Source organism: Mobula hypostoma, chromosome 22, assembly GCF_963921235.1.
Source record: "Mobula hypostoma chromosome 22, sMobHyp1.1, whole genome shotgun sequence".
Classification (NCBI taxonomy): Eukaryota; Metazoa; Chordata; class Chondrichthyes; order Myliobatiformes; family Myliobatidae; genus Mobula; species Mobula hypostoma.
In genome coordinates, this window is record NC_086118.1 from 56,284,692 (window position 1) to 56,305,337 (window position 20,646).

The window sequence follows — 20,646 nt, forward strand, 5'->3', positions numbered from 1 at the left end:
CTCAACCAATGGAGGGACACGAGGTGCAAAGGCGAGGCCACTAAACACTCAATGGCGTGGGGCTGAACCTCATGGGCTAGCTGATATGGTGGACAGGGTGTTGAACAGACAGGTGATGGGCTGTCTTTGATGGATGACTGATGGGACAGGGCAATAGGTGGGCGATTGAATTGGACAGTGTTGATTGATGGCGTATGTGCAACACATCTTTGGTTCATGTCCTCTCCTCCACAGTTGCTGAAGGGAAGTAACATTCAAAAGGGAAGATAGGTTTGTGAAAATCCCATACATCCTCCTTGCTGTAGTATCTCAGTGTTCCCTCCTTCTCCAGAAGATGGAAACTCCTTTGGTGAAAACTTCCTTTGTCCTTGCCCCGTTTCCACAGGTATCCGGTTCGGTCACCTTCACAGGGGAAAGAGAAACATCCATCGGTGAAATATCAGATTTTGTTTGGCATCACCACTGCAGCTACCATCACAGGAAATCAGCGTCCATCATCAGGGACTCTCACCGCCCTGGCCATGCTCTCTTCGCACTGCTGCCATCAGGAAAGAGGTAATGGAGCCTCAAGACCCACACCACCAGGATCAGGAACAGTTACTACCCCTCAACCATCTAGCTCCTGAACTAAAGGGGATAACTTCACTCACTCCATCACTGAAATGTCCCCACAACCTATGGACTCACTTTCAAAGACTCTTCATCTCATGTTCTCAATATTTATTGTTTATTTATTATTATTATTATTATTTCTTATGCATTTGCATTTTGCTGTCTTTTGCATATTGATTGTTTATCCTCCTCGTTGGGTGTGGTCTTTCATTGATCCTATTAGGATTCTTGGATTTAACGAAAATGAATCTCAGGATTGTATATGGTGACATATGTGTTTTGATAATAATTTTGCTTTTGAATTCGAACTTTGCTGACTGGCACTAATTGTTACGTTCAAAACTTCTCAGAGTTATTCTCCCACCTTTCTCCGCCCCCGCCCCCACCCACCCACCGTGTTGGCATTTCCACCAACACCACCCCTCGTGACTTGGCACCTTTGTAATCCCCAATTTTTATTACTCCCCCACTGAGGGAAGAATATTGCACTTACAAAGCGTCTTTCGTGATGTCAGGACGAGCCAGAAGACACGGTCTGAAATACTTATGCAAGAAAAGTTTTTCCTGAGGAGGGCTTTATCCCCCTAAATAGATTTTAATTTATTTAGAAATACAATCTCCTTCCAGCCCAGCAACCCATCTATTAAAACTAGCCAAATCACAGGACAATTTACAATGACCAATTACCCTGCTGGTCCGAACGTCTTTAGAATGAAGGAAGAAATCAAAGCACCCAGCTGCTGCTTTTCCTGCTAAACTTCTCCAACATTTTGTGTGTGTTGCTCTGGAATTCCAGCATCTGCAGAATCTCTTGTGTTTAAAGTTTCTTTTACTGTACCTTGGTACATGTGGCAGCAAAAAAACCCAAAATTACTTATTTACATTCCCAATGAGAAACGTGGTATTGATTTGCATATAACAAAACCCATCAAACTGGAGAGTCCGATATCCTCATCATTGCTTTCACATTCTTCCACCATCTTGTACCTCTGCCTCTGTGACCCCCTCCAGCCCTCCAACCCTCCAACAGAGACTCTTGACCTCACAATCCACTTCTTATGGCCTTGCACTTTATTGTTCATTTGTGCTACACCTTGTCTGTAGCTGTTACGCTTCATTCTGCATTCTGTTATTGTTTTCCCGGGTACTACCTCAATGTCATTCATTGACCAGATGAACAGTAAGACGAGTTTGTCACTTGTGACAACAAACTAATTCCAATTCCAACCTCAAGATCCTAAAACATATAGAACATAGAACAGTACAGGCCTTTCAGCCCATGACATTGTGCTAACCCTTTAACCTACTCGAGTTAAAAATACACTTGGACTAAGATGTTAACTGTCCTGTGCTATCACCAGTGGGATCATCAGTTGATCTGCCTCCTGTCTTCAGGAGTTTTGGCCCGCTTATGATCAAGACTCCCTCGAGGTGGTGGGCCAGCAGTGCTAAAGCACCACCTCCCACTGGTGAGCTTAAAAACTTGGCATCTGCCTCTATCAGTCACTTCCATCCAACAGATAGTCTACCCTTCAGGTGTCTATGCAACTACTGAAGGGCTTGCAAGATATGTATACACTGTCTGACTATCTGCCCCTCTGGACGTACTTGGTCTTCACCCATGCTGATCCTTTCTCTGTTGCCTCAGCTACAGCCCTGCTGGTGGACTTGATCTCTCTTCTAGTGAAGGCAAGGTCACGCAGCCACTTCTGGAGAGTGAACGCAATAAACCCACGGCAGCCTACTTCAAATGGATAGCACGAGACCTTCCACCCTCTGTCTCTGCACTCTGATCTTAATTCTGCATACTCGGTTAACTTGCGCTCATGGGCTTCATCGATGTTGTCTTCCCAAGGGACTGTGAGTTCATCAATAACCACTTCTCTACTGGTGTCAGACCATACGATTATATCTGGACGCAATGTGGTGAAAGCTATTTGCTCTGGGAAACTGCCTTTCCTGTCCAGGTGGGCCTTGATCAATCTAATCCTTCACTCCCACATGGCCCTTCTTTTTCCTATCATTCATGTGCCTATCTAAGAGTCTCTTAAAAATCCCTAACGTATCTGTCTCTGGCAGGGATTCCATGTATCCATGTACCCACCACTCTCTGTGCAATAAAAAACAAACCTCTGACATCCCGCTATAGCAGAGATTCCCAAACTTTTTTGTGTCACGGGCCAACACCATTAAGTGAGGGAACCCCTGGTATAGCGAGATCTCAGAGGTTTTATTTTACACAGAGAGTGGTGGGAACCCTTGCCCTATTCTCTGACATCTCTGTCGAGTGTTTGAGGCATTTTCTGGTCTCGTTGAAGACCAACAACTTCGTGCGGGTGAAACCTGAGAAGACAGGCCTTGAGGTCCTGAATCTCAGTGATCCTAAACCTCCACCGCATCCGAACCCATTGACAAGCTCAGTAAAATCCACTTCTTTGGCTGTACGTTGGACGTCTTACTTGCTGCGAGTCAGTTTGTACGCAGTTCCAATCATGTGACTTGCTCATGCTCGTTTCTCATGTGTAAGGCTCTTCATTTCGTGAAGGGAGGACCACCCACTTGCTCCTTTACCTGACGTGAAGATCTCCTGCAGCCTGCTGGCTGCAATGAACTCCTTCCGGTCGTATTTGGCTCGAATCCACTGCTCCTTCAGAACTCTGGAACGTGGAACAAAGAAGTCAGCTTTCTTTATATTTTCTTAATGCCAGGGGCTATTCAGCCCATTGAACCTCTGCCGGTTCTTGGAGCATTCCCATCTGTCCCATCCCAGCCTATTTCTCCATATTCCCATTAAGTCCCGGGATGCTGCCTGGATTGGAGAACATGTCTCACGAGGAAAGGCTGAGCGCGCGAGAGAGGTCTTTTCTCTCTGGAGTGTTGGAGGATGAAAGGTGACTCGATAGAGGTATAAAAGATTATGAGAGGCATAGACTGAGGGGATAGCTAGAGAGTTGTGGACACAGCTCAGCACATCACAGAAACCAGCCTCCTCTCCATGGACTCTGTCCACATTTCTTGCTGCCTCAGTAAAGCAGCCAACATAATCACAGACCCTACTCACCCCAGACATTCTCTCTTCCCCTCCTCTCACTGGGCAGAAGATACTAAAGCCTGAAAGCACGTATCACCAGGCTAAAGGACAGCTTCTACCCCACTGTTACAGGGATATTGAAGAGAACCCTGCTGTGGTATAGTTCCTGAACATACCCATCATCCGCAGAAAGGTAAATCCTTGATCTTCCCGTCTACCTTGCACCTTATTTGTCTACCTGCCCTGAGCTTTCTGTGTAACTGTAAAGTAGCGTAGCGGTTACTGCGGAGGTACTACAGCTCCAGGTGTTCCGGATTTCGGAGCTCAATCCCAATGCCATCCTGTAAGGAGTCTCTCCATGTCCTCCCCGTAGGATGCATGGGTTTCCTCCAGGATGCTCTAGTTTCCTCCCACAGTCCAAAGACATTCTGGGTAGGTTAACTTTTCCACTGTAAGTTGTCCTGCAATTGGACTAGGGTTAATTGGGATAGTGGGGTTGCTGGGGTGGTGTAGCCACAAGGGCCAGCTCCTCGCTGGATCACTAAATAAAATACATGAATATTCTGCACCGTTTTCCCTTTTACCACCTCAACAAACTTATGTGGGAAATAATCTGTTGGGTGGCAGACAGACAAAAGCTTTTCAGTATATCTTGTTACAAATGGCACGAACAAATCAATTCCACTACCACTCGGCTCAGCCCGTCCGTGTGCAGCGGTGGAAGGAGCCCAGTTGCAGGCACGCTACGCTGGCGCCGGTAGCACAGCAACGCATGGCGACAGTCTGGTGCGTCCTCAGACTCTGATGGTAGTTGACACAGAGAAGGCATCCCTCGCATATGTCAATGTTTCTCATTTTCAATCTTTGGTGGCAGAGACAGAAGCCTCACTAGGTGCGGTGTAACCTATGGTGCCGTAGACTGTGCACGAGAAGTGGGATTGATCCATCTCCACAATTGGTCAACGTGGACACAAAAGGCACAAGAGCCTCCAAGTGGTCCAGTTCTGTGACACGATAAGATGGTGGAACTGCCGTGGTCCTGAATGAACAGCGACAGGCATCCAAGTTTCGGGGCCCCAGTCCCCCAGAGTACGGTCAGCTGCCACTGTCCCTTTAAGATTCAGACTGACAATTATTGCCTGCCACATCCCTTCATGGAAAGTCTGTACTTAAAGGCCACGTGCCGAGCACTCAGTGCTCAACCATAGGAGTTGCATTTCTAGTGCTACTGTTCATGATTTTGCCTTTGGATATCATTTGTGCCATCATGTTTATCTTGAGTCTGAGTTAATTCTAGACATTACTCTGCCCTTGGGTTCACCACCATCCATAGCTCTCATTACAGGAACGTACTGAAAGGGCGAATGGTGATCCGCCATAATCCCAGGGCTGCTTCTCATTACCAAGGGAATCCTCCCTCCTTACTTGCAGTCTGCAGCCCTTGGCTTGTAGTAAAATGGAGGGACGTTTGCCTCATAACACCTCTTCACCACTTGGTTCCCTTTTCTTCTCATTTCCTGCAAAAGATGAACCAGGTTTTTAGTCTGACCCCTGCAAAGAGCGGGGACATATTAATCATCGCCCCTCTGTGACAAGTACATCACGGGCCAGGGTGTCAGCCCTTCATCTCTGCTTCCCCTACACCTCTCCAAAGGGCTGGTACAGATTCACCAGTCTGGGTTCAGAGAGACTCAATGTGCCCACCACTTCCATTCCAGTTCAAACATGTTGACTGGGGAGTGATCTCTCTCTCTCTGTCTCTCTCTCACACACACACTCTCTCTCTCACCCCAATCTCTCTCACTCTCACCCTCTCTCTCTCCCTGATCTCTCTTCACCCCACCAATCTCTCTCTCTTCCACCCCTGATCTCTTTCTCTCACCCCCGATCTCTCACTCCCTCTCTCTCCCCCCGAACTCTCCCTCTCCCCCGATCTCTCTCCCCCTCTCCCCGATCTCTCTTCCTCTCTCCCCAATCTCCCCTCGCTGATCTCATCCCATCTTTCCTATCCCCGATCTCTCCCTCTCAAACCCTCTCACTGATCTCTCTCTCCACCTCGCCGATCTCTCTCTCTCCACCTCGCCAATCTCTCTCTATCCCTCCCTGATCTCTCTCTATCCCTTCGATATCTCCCAAACTCTCCCCCTCTCCAAAATCTCCTGAACTCTCCCCCTTCCCGATCTCTCATCCCCTCCCCGATCGCTCATCCCTGCCAGTCAGCCTCCTGCTTCCCTATCCCTATCCCGGGGAATAGATTCCCGCTCCTACCCTGGTCTTAGAGAGCATCCCAGAACCCCAAAGGTGGGGTGGTAACATCACGCTCGTTCCCACAGGACCACCCGAAAAGATATTAGTAAATGTGCTATTACCTCAACTAGGGTATCATCCCAGAAGTCGAGATGGATGGATTTAACTCTGCTGATTCCTGACAGATCTCGGTGGATCCCAGAACAGTTCAGGCAGATAAACACCCCAAGTGTGTAGGAGGCCCACTCGGGATCTGTGTGGCAGACAGTGCTGGTTAATGGTACAGACAGCTCACGAACAGAGCATCAGCTAACCACAAACTAAAACATGCATTTACTGAACATTGAACAGTAAAACACAGTACAGGCCCTTCGGCCCACAATGTCGTGCTGACCCTTTAACCCACTCTAAGATCAATCTAACACTTACCTCCCACATAACCCTCCATTTAATAACCACCCATGAGCCTATCTAAGAGTCTCTTAAATGCCGCTAATGTATCTGCGTCCCCCATTACCCCAGACAGGGTGTTCCACACACCCACCTCTCTCTGTGTCCCTCTGGCATCTCCCCTATACTTTCCTCAATCATCTTAAAATTATGTTCTGGTATTAGCCATTTCTGCCCTGGGGAAAAGTCTCAGCTGGATCTCTGCCTATTACCATCTTGGGTACACAAAGTAAAAGTGGTTACAGCTGGGAATAACCAGCAGATTGAGCAGCGACTGTGGAGAGAAAACACAGAGACAACATTTTCAGTTGGTGATCTTCCTTCAGAAATTATTTTTACAGTGGGTTTTGTTAATTGTGCCATCGGTTAATCAGGCTCTCCAGTTATTTGGAGCAACTGTTGAAGAAAAAAATAATTGAGAAAATAGCCAGGATTTCCTTTGTTTATTTGGGGGCACTGTGTCGCTCAATTGGAACTGGAGACTGTGTCCAAACAGTTTCTAACTCTGGTCAGTCATGTGCTCTTGTGTGGCCGTTAGGCACTTCACCATGATTAGAGTGAACAGTTTTTAAATAGCATCGTTTGCATGTGTCTTGTGTTCAAAAAGCAGTGATTTTTGTCACTGATAGTTGGTGGGATATAAACAGTGAGACAATTCAGAACCGTTTTGCTCACTGTGGTTTCAAGCATTCAGGCTTGGAGATGCCAGAAACGTGTAATGTTGGTTGTTAACACAAACGACCCATTTCACTGTTTGCAGTAAATAGAGTTCTAGAAAACCACAGCACAGAAACAGGCCCTTCAGCCCATCTAGTCCAAGTTGAGCTATTTAAACTGCCTAATCCCAGTGACCTACACCGGGACCAAAGCCCTCCAAACCCCTCCCATCCAAACCTGTTAAACATTGAACTCAAAATCCAAAATCGCATGCACCATTTGTACTGGCTGCTCATTCCACACTCTCACCACCCTAAGAGTGAAGAAATTCCCCCCCCATGTTCCTGCCTTCTCTCCTTTCACTCTTAAGCCATGACCTCTGGTGCGTGTAATAAAATAAATCTCTTATTTCTCAGTTCCACCCATAATGCCTCACTAGACGAGTTCTCCAGTCTGTCCTGACCGAGCACTGCCATGATATTTTCCAACTAGTAACACCACCCCTCCTCCATTAACCTCTCCCGCTCTGTCACATCTAAAACAGTGGTACCCAAGAGCACTGAGCTGCCAGTCCTGCCCCTCCTGCAACCAAGTCTCACTAATGGCTACAACATCATAATTGCATGTGTCGATCCATGCCGTGACCCCATCTGCCTTTCCTACGATACCTCTTGCATTGAAATACAGGCAGCTCAGGACACTGGTCGCACCATGCTCAACCTTTTGATTTCTGACTTTGTCTAAGGCCTTACCAACATCTGCCTCCACAACCTCTCCACTAGGTGTTCTGGCAATTTGGTTCCCACCCCACCCCCTGTAGGATCGGGGCCGAGGGGTGAGCTGTGGACACCCGATAACCAGGGATACGGGCCAGCGGAGATCACCCAGATATCTGGTTGGCCGGGACCAAGCGGAGACCAGTCAGCCAATCAGAACAAGTCGGACCAATATATAGTGAACGTGAGCACTTGGCAGAAACAAGATTCAACTGCGCACTGGTGATGTCACCTCGACTGTTTGCGACCTCACTTCCAGGCAGCAAACAACCCTACAGACAGGAGACCTCCCCTCCATGTCCATTCAATGGGAAACCCCCACCCCATCCTTCTAAACTCCAGCAAGTACGGGCCCAGAGACATCAAATGCTCCTCATATGGAAACATAGAAAACCTACAGCACAATACAGGCCCTTCGGCCCAGAAAGTTGTGCCGAACATGTCCCTACCTTAGAAATTACTAGGCTTACCCATAGCCCTCTATTTTTCTAAGCTCCATGTACCCATCCAAAACTCTCTTAAAAGACCCTATCGTATCTGCCATTCCCATAAACCTCCTCAGATTCAGATTTATTTATTACTATAGTAACAGGGGATTTCAGTTTGCAAGTAGATTGGAAAAATGGTTGGTTGGTGCTGGATTCCAAGAGGGGGAATTTCTAAAATGCCTATTTAGAAATTTGTGGTTGAGCCCATTAGAAGATTGCCTTTTCTGGATTGGGTGTTGTGCACTGAACCAGAATTGACTAGAGAGCTTAAGGTAAAGGAACACTCAGGGGCAGTGATCATAATATGATAGAATTCACCCTGAAATTTGAGAAGGAGAAGCTAGAGTCAGATGTATTAGTATTACAGTGGAGTAAAGGAAATTACAGAGGCATGAGAGAGGAGTTGGCCGGAATTGATTGGAAAAGAACACAAGGGATGATGGTAGAGCAGTAATGGGTGGAATTTCTGGGAGCAATTTGGAAGGCACAGGATATATACATCCCAAAGAAGAAGGAGTATTCTGATGACACAATTGCGGCTAACAAGGGAAGTCAAATCCAGCATAAAAGCCAAAGAGAGGGCATATAATAAAACAGAGATTAGAGGATTGGGAAACTTTTAAAAACCAATAGAAGGCAACTAAAAAAGTCATTAAGAAGGTAAAGATAGAATACAAAAGCAAGCTAGCCAATAATAATAAAGAGGATACCAAAAGTTTCTTCAGATACATAAAGAGAGGCGAGACTGGATATCAGACTGCTGGAAATGATGCTGAAGAGGTAGTAATGGGACAAGGAAACGGTGGACGAACTGAATAAGTATTTTGTATCAGACTTCACTGTGAAAGACACCAGCAGTATGGTGGAATTTCCAGGTGTCAGGGGTCATGAAGTGTGTGAAGTTACCATTACTAGAGAGAAGGTTCTTGGGAAACTGAAAGGTCTGAAGGTAGATAAGTCACCTGGAGTAGATGTGCACACCCACGGGTTCTGAAAGAGGTGGCTGAAGAGATTGTGGGGACACTAGTAATGATCCTTTAAGAATCACTAGATTCTGGAATGGTTCCTGAAGACTGGAAAATTGCAAATGTCACTCCACTCTTCAAGAAGGGAGAGAGGCCAAAGAAAGAAAATTACAGGCCAATTAGTCTGACCTCTGTGACGGGGTCCTGAATTACCCCTATGAACTGTGCTAGATTACCCCTATGAACTGTGCTTTTGAAAAGAGAGAGAGAGAGAGTTATTTAACACCGACATCTTGTTTTTAAGAGAGAAAGAGGCAAAGACTGCTCACAGTATGTTTTACATTTCTACAAGGACACTGCCTGCTTGGAAATCCTTACAGACAGAGAAGGAAGGAGCTGTTTGAGTGACAGTTGGTATTCAGCACGGGGAGATAAATAAGTCAGATGATAGACCTACAGACACATGGTTTGGACACTGAATGAGCTTTGTTGTGCCCACAGAAAAAGTGGGTTTTGGAGGATCGATCGGGCGGATCGATCAGTGGCTCTCGCAGTGTGAACAGGGTATGACCGGTGGGGAGTTATTTGTGTTACCAACCCTCGCCTGGGTTGATAGCTCCACCACGGAAGAAGGATCCCCTTTGTTGTGGTCACAGTCAGTGACTTCTAAAGGATTTCGGAGGGCAACAGGAAGATCAACGGCGTCAGCTCACCTGAAGACTCAAATCTCTCTCCCTCTCTCTCTCCAGCACTACTTAACTCACTATCATGAACTGAACTGAACTTTACTCATCATTGTAAAACTGTATTTATTTACCCCTGGACTTGAAGGCTTGGTTCTCATATATTTCCACACTTACTGATATACTTACTTATCTATAATCATTGCTAATCTGTTTGATTATATCTGCATTTATATTACTGTGTTGCGTAGTTACTAATAAATACCATTAGTTAATAGCAATACCAGACTCCAAAGTGCTTTCCATTTCTGCTGGATCTTTAACCCGTCACAGGGTACGTGACACCTCAGTGGTTGGGAAGATGTTGGAGTCGATTGTTAAGGGTGTGGTTTCAGGGTATTTGGAGGCACATGATAAAATAGGCCATAGTCAGCATGGTTTCCTTAAGGGAAGATCTTGCTGAACAAGTCTGTTAGAATTCTTTGAAGAACTAACAAGCAGGATAGGCAAAGGAGAATTGGTTGATGTTGTGTACTTGGATTTTCAGAAAGCCTTTGACAAGGTGCCACACATGAGGCTGCTTAACAAGCTATGAGCCCATGGTATTACAGGAAAGATTCTAGCACGGATAAAGCAGTGGCTGACTGGCAGGAGGCAAAGAGTGGGAATAAAGGGAACCTTTTCTGGCTGACTGCCGGTGATGTGGTTTTTCGCAGGGGTCTGTATTTGTACTGATTCTTTTTACGTTATATGTTAATAATTTGGATGATGGAATCGATGACTTTGTTGTAAAGTTCGCAGACAATACGAAGATAGGTGGAGGGACACGTAGATTTGAGGAAGTAGAGAGGCTACAGAAGGACTTAGACAGATTAGGAGAACGGGCAAAGAAATGGCAGATGGAATACAGTGTTGGGAATTATATGGTCATGCACTTTGGTAGAAGAAAATGAAAGGGTTGACTATTTTCCAAGTAGGGAGAAAATACAAAAATCTGAGGTGCAAAGGGACTTGGGGGTCCTTGTGCAGGATTCCCTAAAGATTAATTTGCAGGTTGAGTCTGTGGTGAGGAAGACAAATGTGATGTTAGCATTCATTTTAAAAGGAGTAGAATATGAAAGTTACGATGTAATGTTGACACTTTATAAAGCACTGGTGAGACCTCATTTGGAGTATTGTGAGCAGGTTTGGGCCCCTTATCTTAGAAGGGATGTGCTGAAACTGGAGAGGGTTCAAAAGGAGGTTCATGAAAATGATTCCAGGATTGAATGGCTTGTCATATGAAGAGTGTCTGATGGCTCTGGACCTGTACTCACTGGAATTCGGAAGAATGAGGTTTGACCTCATTGAAACCTGTCGATTGGTAGAGTGGATGTGAGGAGGATGTTTCGTACAGTGGGAGAGCCTAAGACCAGAGGACACATTCTCAGAATAGAGGGGCGTCCTTCTAGAACGGAGATGGGGAGGAATTTCTTTAGCCAGAGAGTGGTGAGTCTGTGGAATTTGTTGCTGTGGAGGCCAAGTCTTTATGCACGTTTAAGGCAGAGATTGATAGATTCTTGATTGGTCAGGGCATGAAGGAATATGGTGGAGAAGGCAGGAGACTGGGGCTGAGAGATAGAATGGATCAGCCATGATGAAATGGCAGAGCAGAGTCGATGGGCCAAGTGGCCTAATTCTGCTCCTATACCTCATTGTGTTATATGAATATCAAAACATACAGTGAAATATGTCATTTGTGTGAAATAACATACCCCAGGATGTGCTGGGGGCAGTCCACAAGCGTACCACACATTCTGACACCATCATAGCACCCCCACAATCTTCAGCAAAAATCAAAACGCACCCCTGTCACACCCACACCTCCTCACATACAGAGACGGGCTCTCTCCAGACCTCCAGTACCTGGTCTGGACTTGCAGCCAATGGGCTCTGAACCAGGGTTTGCATCAAGGATTACAGACAGCCTCAGCAACTCTTCTCCCTTTTTATATTTCTTATTGTGACCTACAGTATTTATTTATGGTGAACGTAGCAGGCCAGGCAGCATCTCTAGGAAGAGGTACAGTCGATGTTTCGGGCCCAGACCCTTCGTCAGGACTAACTGAAGGAAGAGTTAGTAAGAGATTTGAAAGTGGGAGGGGGAGGGGGAGATCCAAAATGATAGGAGAAGTCAGGAGGGGGAGGGATGGAGCCAAGAGCTGGACAGGTGATTGGCAAAGGGGATATGAGAGGATCATGGGACAGGAGGCCCAGGGAGAAAGACAATGGGGGGGGGGGACCCAGAGGATGGGCAAGGGGTATAGTCAGAGGGACAGAGGGAGAAAAAGGAGAGTGAGAGAAAGAATGTGTGTATAAAAATAAATAACAGATGGGGTACGAAGGGGAGGTGGGGCATTAGCGGAAGTTAGAGAAGTCAATGTTCATGCCATCAGGTTGGAGGCTACCCAGACGGATAATAAAATGTTGTCCCTTACAACCCTCTGCAGCTTCTTTTGGTCCTGTGCAGTAGCCCCCCCCTCCCCCAATATCAGACAGTGATGCAGCCTGTCAGAATGCTCTCCATGGTACATCTACAGAAGTTTTTGATTGGTTCCTGATTAGTAAGGGTATCAAAGGTTAGGGGAGAAGGCAGAAGAATGGGGTTGAGAGGGATAATAAATCAGCCATGATGGAATGGTGGTCCAGACCTGATTGACCAAATGGCCTAATTCTGCTCCTATGTTTTATGGTCTTAGATATGCTGACCGGTCGATGTTCTGAACAATTACAGTATTTCTTTAACTGTTACACAGCAGTACAATATATTTCTATTGCACCCAGTGAATTTAAGGTGATCAGGAAATCTCGATCTCTGGCCCCACATTCCTGACCCCTGGTCTTCCAGACCTGATCACAGCTCCTACTCAGGATGGATTCGCAAGACCTTTGGGATGTCCGAACCATCGGGAGCCGGATTAGCGGAGTTTTCATTGTTGACCCATCATGCAGCAACCTGCTGACTCACACACATCAGCTTTCTGAATCAGTCCACTGCCCCGTACATTGTGACTCTGACTAAGTCATTGGAAACCGGTGGGTAGGACAATCTTTGTTCATCATGACAAGCAGATATCCTCTTCAAGATCCTTCCTCAAATCCATGAAGTTTTTATACTCGTAGCATGGGCAATTTAGTAATTTCAATAACAATAATGCTTGCTTGCTTGCTGCCTATTATGCTGTTGGCATTTTGGGCAACAACACTGATGCTGGTGGAGTGGTGCGCCACCCTTAGTCTGGCCTCTACCCATTGACCTTTCTGGCATGGGCCAAAGCCTCAAGCCCTGACTCCAGCCAGCATCGCTCTCCGGGTCACTGAGGCACGCAAGCCTCCAAACCAGGACAAGGTTGTGGTCCTCTTGGTGGATTGGCATCATTAAGTTCAACATTTACACTCTTATCTTGTGGGCTGCCCCCAGCACATCCTTAGGTTGTGTTGGTTAACGTAAATGACCCATTTCACTGTTTGTTTCCACGTATATGTGGTAAATAGTGTTCCAGAAAACCACAGCACAGAAGCAGGCCCTTCAGCCCATCTATTCCAGGTTGAGCTATTTAAACTGCCTAATCCCAGTGACCTGAACCGGGACCAAAGCCCTCCATACCCATCCACACCCCTCCCATCATGTACCTATCCAAACTCCTCTGAAACATTGAAATCGAAATTGCATGCACCACTTGCACTGGCAGCTCGTTCCACACTCTCATGACTCTCTGAGTGAAGATATTTCCCTTCGTGTTCCCCTTAAACTTTTCACCTTTCACCCTTCACCCATAACCTCTGGTTGTATTCCCACCCAACCTCAGTGGAAAAAGCATGCTTGCATTTACCCTGTCTATACCCCTCAGAATTGTGTATACCTCTATCAAATCTTCCCTCAAACTTCTATGTTCCAGGGATTAAAGTCCGAACCTATTCAACCTTTCCCTCTAACTCATGTCCTTGGGTCCTGGCAACATCTTTGTAAATTTGCTCTGCACTCTTTCAATCTTGAATACATGCTTCCTGAAGATAGGTGACCAAAACTGCTCAAAAATACTCCAAATTAGGCCTCACCAACGTCTTATACAATTTCGGCATAACATCTCAACTCTTGTCCTAGGTACTCTGATTTATGAAGGCCAACGTGCCAAAAGCTTTCTTTATGACCCTATCTGCCTGTGATGTCCCTTTCAATGTGTTATGGACCTGCATTCCCAGATCCCTTTTCGCTACTGCACTCCTCAGTGCCCGACCGTTCACGGTGAAAGACCAATGCAGATTGGCCCTACTGAAGTGAAAAACCTCGTACTTGTCTGCATTAAATTCCATCAGCCGTTTATCAGCCCTTTGAATCTGAATCTGAAAAAACAGATCTAGTGAGGTACACATTTACACTGGGAGGACATTGTAACTGAGAAATACCTCTGGAGGTTCAAACATCTTTGTTGAAACAAACTAATTCACACAAATGGTCTAAAAGCTCTGAGAACAGTGATCCAGACGGCCAAGATTAATGTCATGAGGGCTGACTCTCTAACTATCCCAGTTACCAACGAGCATATATTCCTGTGACCATGATTGATAAGCTGCAACAAAAACTAGTCTGGTCCAATAACCCTCGTGGACCTTGGAAGGAAAATCTAGTCTGGTCCGGTAATCTTCCTGGATCGCGGAGGGAAAATAATGTCAATGTTGTTCAATTTAGGTTTCTGATCTCCTGGCCACATCGTATTCGAAGTGTCGTTGGTTAATCTATTCCATACCTCAAAATATTTAATATTAATGTACTTTAGTTGGTTATTTATGTGTGATTTATCTGTAGGTTTTATCCTTCATAAGTTATCATGTGTTATGTGTGTTATGAGTACTACTGTGTTTTACACCTTGATTTGGAGAAACGGTGTCTTATTCCTATATACAGACAATAGACAATAGGTGCAGGAGTAGGCCATTCGGCCCTTCGAGCCAGCACCACCATTCACTGTGATCATGGCTGATCATCCACAATCAGTCCCCTGTTCCTGTCTTCTCCCCATATCCCTTGACTCTGCTATCATTAAGAGCTCCATCTAACTCTTCACTATCTAACCATATAGTATATGGTTGCATGCGTTATATACATGTATAGAGTCAAATGAGAATAAACTTGAACAACAGGAATTCTGCAGATGCTGGAAATTCAAGCAACACACATCAAAGTTGCCTGGTGAACGCAGCAGGCCAAGCAGCATATATAGGAAGAGGCGCAGTCAACATTTCGGGCGGCCTGAAACGTCGACTGCGCCTCTTCCTATAGATGCTGCTTGGCCTGCTGCGTTCACCAGCAACTTTGATGTGAGAATAAACTTGACTTGATTTGACTGGAGTGTATGGCAACACTTGCAGGCTGCCCCCCAGCACATCCTCGGACTGTGCTGGTAGTTAACACAAGCGACACATTTCACTGGATGTTTCGATGTACATGTGATAAATAAATCTGAACCTGAGGAGTACAAAGTTTAGCTGTTGGTACCTTGTTTGATGTGGGGCTAATTAACATAATTCCAACCTGATGACATCAACATTGATTACTCCAACTTCCAGTAAATTCTCACCTCTCCTCTCCTATTTTCTGTCTTTTTCTATTCTCCATTCTGGTTCTCCTGCCTGACCTACTGAGTTCCTCCAGCACCTTTTGTGTTTTGCTCAAGATTTCCAGCATCTCAAAGTTCAAGTTCAAAGTAAATTGATGATCAAAGTACATACATGCCACCATATACGGCCCTGAGATTCACTTTCTTGTGGGCATTCTCCATAAATTCATAATAGCAAAATATCTGTTATAGATTCAATGAAAGACCAGTGTGCAAAAGACAACAGACTGTGCAAATATAAAATGAAAGAAATATCTGCAGAATCACTTGTGTTTAAAATTTCACATAAACCTGATAAACCGGATTCTGGTCTGACAAGATATTCAACTTTGACTCTTAGATAGAGACGTAGACCCTTGGAGTAGATTAAAAGGCTAGCACAATATTCTGGGCCGAAGGGTCTGCAATATGTTGTATTGTTCTATGTTCTTAAAATAAAGAATAAGCAGCATCAATCGAGTGGGCAGCCAGAGATCTTTTCCCCAGGGTGGAAATGGCAAGTATGAGGGACATAGTTTTAAGGTGATTAGAGGAAAGTATGGGGGAGAAGTTAGAGGTAAGTTTTTTGTACAGAGACTGGTGGGTGTATGAATGCCCTACCAGAGGTAGTAGTAGAGGCAGATACTTTAAGGATATTTAATAATCTCTTAGAGAGGCACATGGATGAAAGAAAATTGGAGGGTTATGTGTGAGGGAAGGGTTAGATTGATTTTGGAGTAGATTAAAGGGTCAGCACAACATCGTGGGCCGAAGGGCCTGTACTGTGCTGTTCTAGGTTTTATAGCTGTTCTGGTAACAAAGCCAATTGTGATTCCCATTCCCTCAGAGATTTTTACTGTAAATATTCCCTTTAACTTCCCCCTCCCCAGCGTCTGCCACCTTCCCAGCGAGGAAGAAGCTGCAAACCTCACAGGCAGTGACAGGGGGGAGGACTGAGCTGACGCCACTGGCCTAGTGAGGCAGCGTCACGGTGACCAACGCGAGGTCCACTTGCCCTTGGCCACGCTCTTGGGCTACAAAGTCCAGTGCAAACTGCTCTTGAAGTAACTGGTTTAACCATCCGAGCATTTCTTTTCTGTGGCACCACAGGGCATCGCGGTATCGCAGCGGTTGGGGCAAAGCTAGACAGTACCGTCCCAGGTTCGATTCCCGCCACTATCCTGTAAGGAGTTTGCACGCTCTCCCCGTAAACATGTGGGTTCCTCCGGGTGCTCCGGTTTCCTCCCAGAGTCCAAATGTGTACAGGTCAGGGTTAGTGAGTTGTGTGCACGCTATGTTGGTGCCGGAAGAGGGGTGACCCTTGTGGGCTGCCCCCAGCACATCTTCGGACCATGTTGGTCATTGACGCAAATGACGTATTTAAGACCATGAGATATAGGAGCAGAATTAGGCCATTTGGCCCATCGAATCCACTCCGCCATTTCATCATGGCTGATCCATTTTCCCTCTCAGCCCCAAACTCCTGCCTTCTCCCCGTATCCCTTCATGCCCTGACTAATCAAGAGTCTGTCAACTTCTGCCTTAAATATACCCAATGTCTTGGCCCGTGGCAACGAATTCCACAGAATCACCACCCTCTGGCTAAAGAAATTAATTCATCCTCATCTCCATTCTAAATGGACGTCCTTTTATTCTGGGGCTGTGTCCTCTGGTCCTAGATTCCCCCACCAAAGGAAACATCCTCTCCACATCCACACTATTCGATAAGGTTCTAATGAGATCGCCCACCCCCTCATTTTTCTGAATTCCAGGGAGTACAGGGTATGTGACAAGTTAGGCCAACCTTACAGCATTTAGAAGCTCTTGCACTGAACGCGCTATAGTCACACTTTATTTTTAGAAGCAGATTTGTGCAAGTGAAGGAAGTTGCAGTGGTTCAAAACACAGCTCAGGGTGACACACTGATCCCAGCGCAAGGACAACTTCTGCAAATTCTGCCTCAGTTCCAGCCAACATCCCTTCTAGTTAAAGATCTGCCTGTCACTAAGATTTGATAAGTTTAAAGAAAAATCTGGCACAGGATGATGCAGATGCTCCTCCAGTCGGCCAGCATGGGGACAAGAACAAGTAGAAAAGCTGTGAACTTACACTGTGGCTTCTCACACTTCCCCGTAAACTGAAGCTCCTGTTATTTCATTGGTAGTTATTTTTTCACATAAACCAGTTTGGTGGGGGAGAAAAAGGCTTGAACTTTCATGGCCCTTTTCAAAGTTCAAAGTTCATTTATTATCAAAGTATGTATGCAGTGCGCAATCTTGAGATTTGTCTTCCCGCAGGCAGCCACAGAACAAAGAAACACCACGGAACTTGCTTAAAGAAAAAATCAAACACCCAACGTACGAAAAAAAAGAACAAATTGAGCAAACAGCGAAAAACAAGTGAATAACGCACACAATATCAACCGTCAAACCACAGAGTCCTTGAAACAGTCTAGAAATGTTCAGTTTAGTTCAGTTCAGTCCAATCTAGCGCTGTGCCATGCATTGACTACAGGCTGCACAGCCAGGCCACACCACAGCACCTCAATCAAAATCTCACAAAATAACATTATTTTTAAAAAAGAGTGAACAGAAGCCAAAAGCACATGTATCAGGAACTGCAGAGTTCTTTAAAACTGAGTCCACAGCCATGAGCTGTGCACTTGTTTAGAGTGAAAGAAGTATTTTTAAAACCCAGGCATTGGAAATGAGGCAATGATAGAATGGCAGAGCAGACACAATGGGCCAAATGGCCTAATTCTGCTCCTAGGTCTTATGATCTTATGGAAATACAGTAGGCAATTTTTACAGACATTGGAGTTAAATCTCCCCAGTTGTGGCGGTAACTGCTTCAGAGGTACTGTGCTGTCTGCAAACTACTGAAAGGGAGGTGGATGATGTAAGAAAACGGGAAATTAATTCAACTTTGAGTTTATTTTTATCATAGACTCACAGACATGGTGTATAAATGCCATGAAAATTGGAATCACTGACGTATGGTGTGAAGCTTGTTGTTTAATGGCTGCAGTACAGTGCCAGACAAGACATGAATAAATACTCAAACACGAGGAAATCTGCAGATTTCAAGCAACGAACACAAAAAATGCTGGTGAACGCAGCAGGCCGGGCAGCATCTCTAGGAAGAGGTACAGTCGATGTTTCGGGCCGAGACCCTTCGTCAGGACTAACTGAAGGAAGAGTTAGTAAGAGATTTGAAAGTGGGAGGGGGAGGGGGAGATCCAAACTGATAGGAGAAGACAGGAGGGGGAGGGATGGAGCCAAGAGCTGGACAGGTGATTGGCAAAAGGGGATACGAGAGGATCATGGGACAGGAGGCCCAGGGAGAAAGACAAGGGGGAGAGGTGAAGCCCAGAGGATGGGCAAGGGGTATAGTGAGAGGGACAGAGGGAGAAAAAGGAGAAAGAGAGAAAAAATTTAATAATAATAAATAAATAAGGGATGGGGTACGAAGGGGAGGTGGGGCATTAACGGAAGTTAGAGAAGTCAATGTTCATGCCATCAGGTTGGAGGCTACCCAGACGGATATAAGGTGTTGTTCCTCCAACCTGAGTGTGGCTTCATCTTTACAGTAGAGGAGGCCGTGGATAGACATGTCAGAATGGGAATGGGATGTGGAATTAAAACGTGTGGCCACTGGGAGATCCTGTTTTCTCTCGCGGACAGAGCGTAGGTGTTCAGCAAAGCGGTCTCCCGGTCTGCATCAGGTCTCGCCAATACATAAAAGGCCACACCGGGAGCACCGGATGCAGTATATCACCCCAGCCGACTCACAGGTGAAGTGTCGCCTCACCTGGAAGGACTGTCTGGGACCCTGAATGGTGGTAAGGGAGGAAGTGTAAGGGCATGTGTAACACTTGTTCCGCTTACAAGGATAAGTGCCAGGAGGGAGATCGGTGGGGAGGGATGGAGTTGCGTAGGGAGCCATCCCTACGGAAAGCGGGGGGGGGGGTGGGTGGAGGGAAATATGTGCTGAGTGGTGGGATCCCGTTGGAGGTGGCGGAAGTTATGGAGAATAATATGTTGGACCCGGAGGCTGGTGGGGTGGTAGGTGAGGACAAGGGGAACCCTATTCCTAGTGGGGTGGCGGGAGGATGGAGTGAGAGCAGATGTGCGTGAAATGGGAGAGATGCGTTTGAGAGCAGAGTTGATGGTGGAGGAAGGGAATGTCTAATATAAGCCTACGGACTCTCACAGCTACCTGGACTATTCCTCTTCCCACCCTGTCTCTTGCAAAAATGCCATCCCCTTCTCGCAATTCCTCCACCTCCGCCACATCTGCTCTCAGGATGAGGCTTTTCATTCTAGGACGAGGGAGATGTCCTCCTTTTTTAAAGAAAGGGGCTTCCCTTCCTTTATGATTGAATGCTTAGATGATTGAACATTACAGCACAGTACAGGCGCTTCGGCCCACGATGTTATACTGACTTTTCTACCTTCTCGAAGATCAATCTAACCCTTTCCTCCCACGCAGCCCTGCATTTTTCTATCATCCAGGTCAAGTCAAGTCAAGTCAAGTCACTTTTTATTGTCATTTCAACCATAACCGCTGGTACAGAACATAGTAAAAATGAGACAACGTTTTTCAGGACCATGGTGCTATATGAAACAATACAAAAACTACACCAAACTACGCAAGAAAAAAACACAAAAACTACACTAGACTACAGACCTACCCAGAACTGCATGAAGGGCACAAAACAGTGCAGGCATTACAATAAATAATAAACAAGACAATATGCACAGTAGACGGCAGTAGGTTGGTGTCAGTCCAGGCTCTGGGTATTGAGGAGTCTGATGGCTTGGGGGAAGAAACTGTTACATAGTCTGGTCGTGACAGCCCGAATGCTTCGGTGCCTTTTTCCAGATGGCAGGAGGGAGAACAGTTTGTATGAGGGGTGCGTTGGGTCCTTCATAATGCTGTTTGCTTTACGGATGCAGCGTGTGGTGTAAATATCTGTGATGGCGGGAAGAGAGACCCCAATGATCTTCTCAGCTGACCTCACTATCCGCCGCAGGGTTTTGCGATCGGAGATGGTACAATTTCCGAACCAGGCAGTGATGCAGCTGCTCAGGATGCTCTC

The 20,646-nt window shown here is 46.0% G+C and overlaps 1 protein-coding gene across 2 annotated transcripts in view; it reads right to left on the reverse strand.

The window, feature by feature from the left end:
* Positions 1-20,646, reverse strand: part of adap2 (ArfGAP with dual PH domains 2) — a 46,068-nt gene that overhangs the window by 23,746 nt on the left and 1,676 nt on the right. The window contains exons 2-5 of one of the 2 annotated variants that reach the window (XM_063030659.1): positions 6,013-6,143; positions 5,069-5,160; positions 3,184-3,269; positions 290-402 (exon numbers count right to left, since the gene is read on the reverse strand). In XM_063030659.1, coding sequence (XP_062886729.1) covers positions 290-402; positions 3,184-3,269; positions 5,069-5,160; positions 6,013-6,143 — 422 coding nt within the window. Of the gene's footprint in view, positions 1-289; positions 403-3,183; positions 3,270-4,996; positions 5,161-6,012; positions 6,144-20,646 lie in introns of those variants that run through there. The other variant, XM_063030660.1, reaches the window with a different exon arrangement.